The sequence below is a fragment of the Anomaloglossus baeobatrachus genome, chromosome 5 (assembly GCF_048569485.1).
Source record: "Anomaloglossus baeobatrachus isolate aAnoBae1 chromosome 5, aAnoBae1.hap1, whole genome shotgun sequence".
Taxonomy (NCBI): domain Eukaryota; kingdom Metazoa; phylum Chordata; class Amphibia; order Anura; family Aromobatidae; genus Anomaloglossus; species Anomaloglossus baeobatrachus.
This window is the reverse complement of record NC_134357.1, coordinates 235,645,662-235,655,202: the sequence shown is the minus strand read 5'-3', so window position 1 is coordinate 235,655,202 and position 9,541 is coordinate 235,645,662. Positions and strand designations below refer to the sequence as shown.

Sequence of the window (9,541 nt, the reverse complement as noted above, 5' to 3'; positions counted from 1 at the left end):
CAGCTCCACCATTTGGGACCTCCATGTGGATTATGTCGGAGCTGGGTGGGAGTTCTTTTGGGAATAAATTGGTGAACAAGGAAATGTGTCCGGACTATTTCTTTAATTCTTTTTTTTCTGTCTTTCAGGTTCGCTTTTGAAGACTACTTCACATTCGTTGGATTACGTAGGAACTTCATGGCTTTTTTTTAACTGATGAATCGGAGGGTGTTTTGAAATAGAATATTTTGGGGATTTTTTTTTCTCTTTACATTTAGTGGGGTTAGTAATGGAGGTGTCTGATAGACACCTCTCCATTCCTAACACCAGGGCTTGATGCGAGTTAACATTACACAGCTGGCATCAACCCCACACGTATTTCACCAATTGCCACTGCACCAGGGAAACCAGAAAGTCCAGGGTAAAGCACCAGAATTGGTGCACCTAATGGAAGCACCACTTCTGGGGCGACTGCAGGCTGCTATTTTTAAGTAGAGAAGAGCCAAATAGCCATGGGCCTTCCCACCCCAATATTACCAGCCACCAGCTATCTGCTGTACCTTGGCTGGTTATGAAAAATGGGGAAACCCAATGCGTTTTTTTATTTAAATTTAAAAAAAAAACAGCATTGGATCCCCTCTATTTTTGATAACCAGCCAAGGTACATCAGACAGCTGGGGGTTGTAGCGTGCAGCTGCTGCTTTACCTGTCCTTGTTATTAACAATAGGGGGAACCCACATCATTTTATTCCTTTAATTCTTTATTTGGCTAAATAGCTGAACAAAATCTCTATGTATCTGTGTCTGTCTTTGCACATAACACAAAAAACCCCCATTAATTTCACTATCAAGCATTTTTTTATGGTTTGTGTCACATGGATTAGTGCACAGATGAAACACATGTACACACAGATGGACAAGATGGACCTTGCAACACATGCGTTTTTTCAACGAACTTGTGAAGGAGGCCTAATGCAGTATATAGCTAAAATCATGGAGTCTGCCTGGTTTTCTAAGGCACATCAAGCACAGGGGCCTTCAACAAGCCCCCAGCTGCCAATCAGCACCCTGAAATCAGGTCAGAGATTGACAGTAGCATTTAAAGACTTAGCCTTAGTCAGTCCACTCATCTTTACTGCTATGTGCCCACGGGACTCTGTACCCGCGGATTTTTCCGCGGAAAACCTGCGGATTTATCTGGATTTTCTGGATAAATATGCATGTTTTAGCAAGTACAAACACTCCCTATATTATTCTATGGGACATGGAGAGTGTCTGTGTCCATGCTGCGGTATGTGCGATTGCGGAATATGCTGCGGATGTTCCGCAGCCGCACATGACTGCATGTCAATTATTCCTGCGGAAATCCCGGCCCTCCACTATGGAGATAGAGGCCGGGACTTGCGCAGGTAAGTCGCACGAATATCCGCATGTTTACTGCAGATATTTCGCTGGAATCCTGCAGCTATGTATAGCTGCGGATTCCGGGGAGCAGCTGCGGGAAACCTGCAGATATATCCGCGGGTACAGAGTCCTGTGGGCACATAGCCTTAGAGTTCAATTTCCCGGATCCCTGCAATTTGAACCATTGAATTTGCTAGGATAACGCAAAAAAATAAAGTGCCTAATGCAAAAACGCATATTGCTGAAGATTGTAGCAGGCAGAAAGTTGGCTGGTGAGGTCATGCATGCCGCTTGGGCTTCCCCATAATGCCTTACAGCTATCACATCATATGGTCTATGGCAGCTAGTCAGGGAGGGACTTCAAAGTCATTATAAACAAGGGCCAGACAAGCAGTGCCATTTTAAGTGTTTGCAGCCTAAAGATAGGAGATCAGAGTGTACAGCCCATTACATAAAGGTATTGAAAAAGGTGTAAAGCTAAATTTAGTGTACTACTGCAGCATATGGGGGAGGTAGTCTCAGTCTGTGAATAATAAACCAAAGATTCAAGTGATAGGCAGGTGCTGTACCTACATAGTCACTTAGTGTGATTGTGAACAGCATGGTCTGTAGTGCACTGCAGTAACAGCATATTAATAACAGCATTTAAAAAAAAGATAAAAATCGTTCATACACTGAAAACAATGAGGGCACTTTACCACCCCTCTGTGCTAATTTTACTACTTAAGACAAATCCTGAAGCCAAGGCTTGTGTGATAGGAAAAGTGGATTTTCTGGTTTGTGAAACGGTCAAGGCATGGCTTTTTCTTTGTTTAAAGAAAAATGTAAACTCCATTCTAAAAAATTTAAACCCAACTGTGTACCTCACAAAGTGTGCAAGTTGTTAAAAAATAATAATTTTGCACACTTTCTTGTAAAATCCAGTATCAGAACCATACACACCATCTGTATACACTGGCCTTTTGCAGGCTCTTTTTTTTTTTTTATTTGTAAATTTACCTTGCATCACCTTGCTGTAATAGTTTTGTGTCTGTGGAGCGGTGTGGCCTGGAGTCTTGGGGACTCAGCCTTGCAGCATGGGCATTGTGAGGCACCAGGTCACCTGCCCTGCTGGTGCACTGTCGATGTGTTGGTGGTTGGCATGCGGCACCACTCCTTTAAGGCTTCAGATAAGTTAGGGACCCACTCATAGATTCACTGCAGGGGCAGACTGGGCCGAAAGGCAGGGGGCCAACTGCCCCCTTGGCTGCTCTCCCAGCTGTTGTACAAGGCCGGCCGCCTGCTGCATAATCTCATTATAACACACATGGCCACGCACTGTGAATCAATTTAGGGCAAATGAGCATGAAGTGCACGACCCATCTTCCTATTTCCTCCTAGATCTCTTTACCATCTCAACTAATCAATGGAGAAAGGTTCATAAAAAAATGCTTCAAGAATTTCTTTCAAACCATGTTCAATTATGTATATGCATTTTTATTATTGTGTCACACTTAAAAATGATGACAAATAAGAGGAAGTGTTATTTATGAGTCTTAACATGTGATGACAAACCATTTCTGCTCGCAAAACTAATGCCACACTGTGGGCATGAATAAGGCTTCTCTCCTGTGTGTCTTCTTCTATGTACTACCAGATCAGAATTTCTGATGAAACATTTCCCACAGTCAGAACAAGAAAATGGTTTCTCTCCTGCATGCATCTTTTGATGTATAGAAAAAACAGAACTATTAGCGAATCGTTTTCCACACTGAGAACAAGAATATGGCCTCTCTCCTGTGTGACTTCTCATGTGAACATTAAGATCAGAGTTTCTCATAAAAGACTTTTCACATTCAGGACAGTTATAAGGTCTCTCTTTTGTATGACTCTTCTTATGCTTGAGAAGTTGTGAATTACTGCAGAAACGTTTATTACACTCCAGGCAGGAATATGGTTTCTCCCCAGTATGGCTTCTCTGGTGAATGAGCAGGCTTGAAGTACAAAGAAAACTTTTCCCACAATCCGAGCAAGAAAACGGTTTGTCTCCTGTGTGGCTTTTCTTATGTTGGTTAAGACTTTTGTTTGTAATAAAACACTTTCCACATTCTAAGCAAGAGTAAGGCCGTTCACCTGTGTGAGTTTTCAGGTGGATGACAAACTGTGATCTTTGAGAAAAACATTTCCCACAATAAAAACAGGTGTAAGGTTTTTCTCCTGTGTGGGTTCTCTGATGCTGAACAAGACTTGAGCGGAACGCAAAAGAATTCCCGCACTCGGAACAAGAATATGGCTTTTCCCCTGTATGAGTTCTCTGATGTTCAACAAGTTGGGAGCTGCTGGCAAAACTCTTCTCACATTCTGAACAGTAATAAGGTTTTTCTCCTGTGTGAACTCGGCGATGTACAATAAGATTGGAGTTCTTAATAAAACTTTTCCCACAGTCCAAGCAAGAATAGGGTTTCTCACCTGTGTGTATTCTCTGGTGTGTAATCAGATGAGCCCTGGTAAGAAAACTTTTTCCACATTCCTTGCAGGAAAACGGCCTCTCTCCTGTGTGAATTTTCTGATGTTGAACAAGAAGTTCATTTCTAGCAAAGCATTTTCCGCAGACAGAGCATGAATATGGCTTTTCCCCAGTGTGCATTGTCTTATGTTTGAGAAGATAAGATTTGTATATAAAGCATTTCCCACACTCAGAGCAGGAGTATGGCTTCTTACCTGAATGAATTTCTTCATGCTGATTAAGACTTGATTTTCTTTTAAAACATTTCCCACAGTGAGCACATGAATGCATTCTTACATTTTCATGGATTTTTTTATGGTTATGCAGATGAGATTCCATAGAAAAACATTTGTCACAGTCTAAACAATTGTAAAGATTATCAGTTTCCAGGGTTCTATTCAAATTTTCCTTAAGAGGAAATGGAACTTCTGGATCACATGAAAAGGATTCCTTATTTAGATCAGATGGATCCTTGTATGTATCATATGAGAGTTTTAAAATGCCAGTGTCACATGCAAGCAATTCCCTCTTCATGAAATTAGAGTGTTGAGTATTGTCTACAAAAGTGCCTTTAAGACCTTCACTTGAGGGAGACTGCTCCAAATAAAATCTTGAATCTTGCTCGGCATCATTTATAGGTAAAACTACACCACTACAGTTTTCTTCTGCATTTATAAAAGGTTCCTCCTTAATAGAAAAAGTAGTACAAATAATATGATCTGGGGGTGTACAGCTGTCATGATCACACACATTTCTTTCAAATGTGGAGGATCCTTCCATGCTGTATCTATGAGGCATATGATCGCTACATGTACCGCCTGTGAGATTTTGTCCACCACATGAAAAGGACTCTAGCTTCATTTGAGCAGATGGGTTATGTGCAATATTGTCCATTATGTTTTCTGTATCACTTGAAAATAATTCTTCCTTTGCGTAAGGGAACAGATATTCTGATGAATCTTCTTCAACAATAATTCCTGCAGAAATAAAATAGTATAATTAGATGGTTAATGCTACACATTAAAAAAACTCTCACTATGACAGGTTATAACTCTCTTAGAATCAACGGGATCCATTAAAGCGTTCCAATGTTTTTTCATGACATATTGTACTTCAAGATAGTGGTAAAATCAGACGATATTTCGCATATTTCAAACTTTGAATTTTTATGCCCTTAAACCAGAAAGTTCTATCACAGGAAATAATTACTTGATAACATTTCCCACATATCTACTTTACATCAGCAACATTTGTGAAACAATATTTTTTCTGAGTTAGGAGGTTGGAAGGGGTCAAATTTTAGCATCAATTTTCTCACTTTTTCAAGAGGAAATTACAAACATTCGACCCAAACGTTTGTTACCCACTTTTTTATGAGCGCGGTGATACCTCACATCTGGTCTGAAACCTTGATTTGGACAAATGGGAGGGCTTGGAACGGAAGGAGTAATATTTGACTTTTGGAAAGGATATTTGGCTGAAAAAGATTGCGTGCACCATGTCGCATTTGGAGGGCCCCTAAAGTACGTAAACAGCAGAAACCCCCCACAAGTGACCCCATTTTGGAAACTAGGCCCCTCAAGGAATTTAGATGTTTCGTGAGTATCCTGAACCCCCAGATGCTTCACAGAATCTTAGAACGTTGAGCCATGAAAATAAAAAAATAAAATTATACCACAAAATTGTTACTTCAACCAGGTAGCTCTTTTTTCACAAGGGTAACAGGAAAAAAATCACCATGAAATTTACTGTGCAATTTCTCCTGAGTTTGGCGATACCTTATATGTGGTGGAAATCAACTGTTTGGGCACATGGCAGGGCTCGGAAGGGAAGGAGTGCCATTTGAATTGGCTGGAATCAATATCGGACGCCATTTTGCATTAGGAGAGCCCCTGAGGTGCCTAAACAGTGGAGGTCCCCAACAAGTTACCCCATTCTGGAAGCAAGACACCTCAAGGCTTTTATCTAGGTGTATAGTGAGCATTTTGAATCCACGAGTACTTCACAGAATTTGATAAGCTTAGGTCGCCATATTGAAAATTTTCCTTTTTTTTTTTTTTTAACAAAAATGTTGCGTTAGCATCAAATTTCTCACTTTTTCAAGAGGCAACAACAAAAAGTGGACCCCCACAGGTTGTTATCCAATTTCTTATGAGCACAGGGATACCCCACATATGGCCAAAAACCTCTGTTTGGATAAATATGAGGGCTTGGAATGAAGAATCACCATTTGAATTTTGGAAAAGTTGAAAAATTGCGGGCAACATGTCACATTTGCAGGGCCCTTTGGGTTCCTATACAGCAGAAACCCCCAAAAGTGACCTCATTTTGGAAACTGGACCCCTCAATGATTTTATTCAGGCGCACAGTGAGCATTTTGAATCCATAGGTACTTTACAAAAATGTTGCTGTACCAACAAATTTCTCACTTTTAGGCAATGTGGCCATGATCCAGCGACACGGCGTCTAGTACACAGTGTCAGCCTTCCTGCTGAGATGTGTTATCCATGGGAGAATGCAGCTGCCCATGCCCACGATTTGCATTCAGGCCACTGTGAACTTTAGTTTTATTCTACCTGCAGAGAGCACTCTTGTCTCCACAGCATAAATTAACATGCTGAGGCTCAGGAAGCTGCACCACAGGTCAGTTTATGCTGCGGAGAAAAGAAGCACAGTAGGCATGGGATTTATAAAAATCCTTCTACTGCACAACACAGCATTATGGACGCAGGGAAAACACTCTGCGCCCAAAACGCTGCAAACGCCCTTTAGTACCTTTTATGTGGCACTAAAGGGTGCCTAGCCTTGTATTTAGCTCGGGAAAAAAAAAATTAAATTAAAATAAACAAGGTTGAGTCCCCCCTATTTTTGATAGCCAGATAGGGTAAAGCAGACAGCTGTAGCCTGCAAACCACAGCTGACAGCTTCACCTTGGCTGGTGATCAATTTGGAGGGCTCCCCAAGCTGTTTTTTTTTTTTGCATTTTTTTTTATTATTTATAAATAAATAATTTAACAAACAAAAAAAAAAAAAAACATGAGGTGCCCCCCAAATTAGATCACCAGCCAAGGTGAAGCTGACAGCTTGGGTCTGGTATTCTCAGGTTGGGAAGAGCCATGGTTATTCCCAGCCGAAAAATAGCAGGCCGCAGCCGCCCCAGAAGTGGCGCAGCTATTAGATGCGCCAATCCTGGCGCTTCGCCCCAACTCATCCCGTTGTCTTGGTGCGGTGGCAAACGGGGTAATAAATGGGGTTGATACCAGATGTGTGATGTCACCTAGCATCAAGCCCAGCAGTTAGTGATGTCACGGCGTCTGATACCAGACATAACTATGCCAATGTATGTAAAGCGCTGTGAAATTAATAGCGCTATATAAATGAATAAAATTATTATTATTATTATAACTAATTGACAGTAATAAAAAAAAAAATTAACAAAAAAAAAAAAATTATTTGAAAAAAAAATAAATAAATAATTCCCTCTTTCACCAATTTATTGAAAAGAAAAAAAAAATTGGGTCCGCTGTAATCCATTTTGGAGGTCCCACAACGATTCTGGACCACATATCCCCCATTTTCTAGGAGTGCAGACCCTCCATGTGAGGAGAGTGGGTGCAAATAATCTGCACCTACTCTCCCGGAATCACAGCAGCAGAGTGCGAGCAGCCAGCGTTTCTGAAAGCAGGAAGCTGGCTGACAGCGGCTCTCTGCGCATGCGAGTAGCGTGCATTGTGAAGGAGGAGGGGGCCGTGGGGTGGGGGAGAAATCAGCGCTGCACAAGGTACGGGGGGTGGTCACCGGGGAACACCAGGTGGGTGGGGGGGGCGGAGTCGGGGGTGACCTGGCAGGGCCTGGGGAGCAGTTTTTTGTCGCATGTGTCATGGCACATGCGACAGAAATCAGAGGAAGAGGGTTAATGCGGCCGGCACGCTAATGTGCGTTTGGCCATCTTGGATTTTTGGGAGAGAGTTGGGGGTCGGGGGGCACTTTGGTGACACCGGGGGACCGGGGAGGAGATTTATTTCCCATCTAACATGTTTGATCATGCCAGGTGGGAGATAAATCATTTATTACTGGCGCTGTCATTTACTGTAACGTGGTCATCGGTATACGGTGTATACCGGTGATCACGTGACTGGAGACCGGAAAAAACGTCCCGAATCATGATCTCCAGGGTCTCAGCTACCCCCGGTAGCTGTAGCCCCAGACGTTTTGCAACGCTGGGGGGCGCTATTTACCTTTTTCTGACCGCCGTTTTAAAACGGCAGATCAGAATAAGTACCCTTTTTTGCTGCCGTTTTAATACGCAAGGCGGTGGTAATGGGGTTAAGTCTCAAATTTTGCATTTTCACAAGGATAACAGGAGACAATGCACCAAAATATTTATTGTGCAATTTCTTCCGAGGAATGCAGATACCGCATTTGTGATGGAAATCTGTTTGGGCGCACGACAGGGCTCGGAAATAAAACGCTATTTGAATTTTAGAGGGCAAAATTGTCTAGAAGAGATAGCAGACGCCATGTCGGGTTTGGAGAGCCATCCATATGAGGTCTTGTTTTTTGCGGAACGAGTTGACATTTCTATTGGTACCATTTTTGGGCACATAACATTTTTGGATTTTTTCTCATTTTTGGTAGGTAGAATTAACATAAATGAGCAATTCAGGAATTGTTTTTTTTTATGCCGTTCACTGTTTGGTAAAAGTAACAATACAGGTTTAATCTTCGGTCAGTACGGTTACAGAGATACCACATTTATATCATTTTTTCCGCTTTTACACAATTTTTTTTTTCGGGATTGCTGTATTCTCAGAGCTCTAACTATTTTTCCTCTGATGGAGCTCTGTAGCAGCTTATTTTTTGCGAGACAAGATGTAGTTTTCAGTAATGCCATTTTTATTTATCTTCAACTTTTTTACTGCGTTTTATTCCTTTTTTTCTGCAGTATGATTAAAAATAATTCTTTTCCCCGCTTTTTGTTTTTTAAACTGTTCAATGAAGGGGTTAAAGAGTGAGACAGGTTTATAGATCAAGTTGGGCCAGGCGTGGGGGTACCATATACATGTACTTTGTTTAATTCTGTTTTTATATGTATTTTTTGGTGCATTTTTTTTTTTTTACTTAGTCCCCATATGGGACACAGGGGAGCAAGAGAGGTAAGAGAAGGAGCTCACTGCTTCTCTCTAACTTCTAGAACATAGACGATTGCAAAGGGTTAACATCATCTGGACATGATCTAATTAGGTCATGATGAGGTTTCCGGGCAGAACTACCATTCTGCACCAGAACCCCGGCGATTGCGGGTCTCAGGGGGTCGCGATCCCCTCCTAACTGCTGACCATAATTAAACGTCAGCACTGCACAACAGGGCTTTGGAGTTGGAGTCGTGGAGTCGGAGCTCATTTTGGTGGAGTCGGTATAAAATGCACCGACTCCGAAAATATACAATAAATTGGGGGCAGTAGTGCAATGCAGAATGTGCTGAATATTTTTTCATAGGAATTTGGGAAAGTTATGAAATGTCCTATAAATGTCTGTTCTATTCCTGATCTAAGGCTGCATTCACACACAGCGTTTTTGCTGCGTTTTTTGAGGATACGTTTTTCAGCTTCAAAAGCAGATCAGCTTTTTAATAAACCGCATCATCTGAAAGGTTTCTGAGCTCATAAATGT

General features: G+C 41.7%; 1 protein-coding gene across 1 annotated transcript in view; it reads right to left on the bottom strand.

Annotated features, from left to right (window-relative positions):
* Nucleotides 1-2,819: 2,819 nt before the first annotated feature.
* LOC142311092 (uncharacterized) overlaps nucleotides 2,820-9,541 on the bottom strand; it is a 37,259-nt gene continuing 30,537 nt past the window's right edge. The window contains exon 5 of the mRNA XM_075349179.1: nucleotides 2,820-4,845. Within this exon, the coding sequence (XP_075205294.1) occupies nucleotides 2,906-4,845 (1,940 nt within the window). The 3' untranslated portion in view covers nucleotides 2,820-2,905. The remainder of the gene's footprint in view (nucleotides 4,846-9,541) is intronic.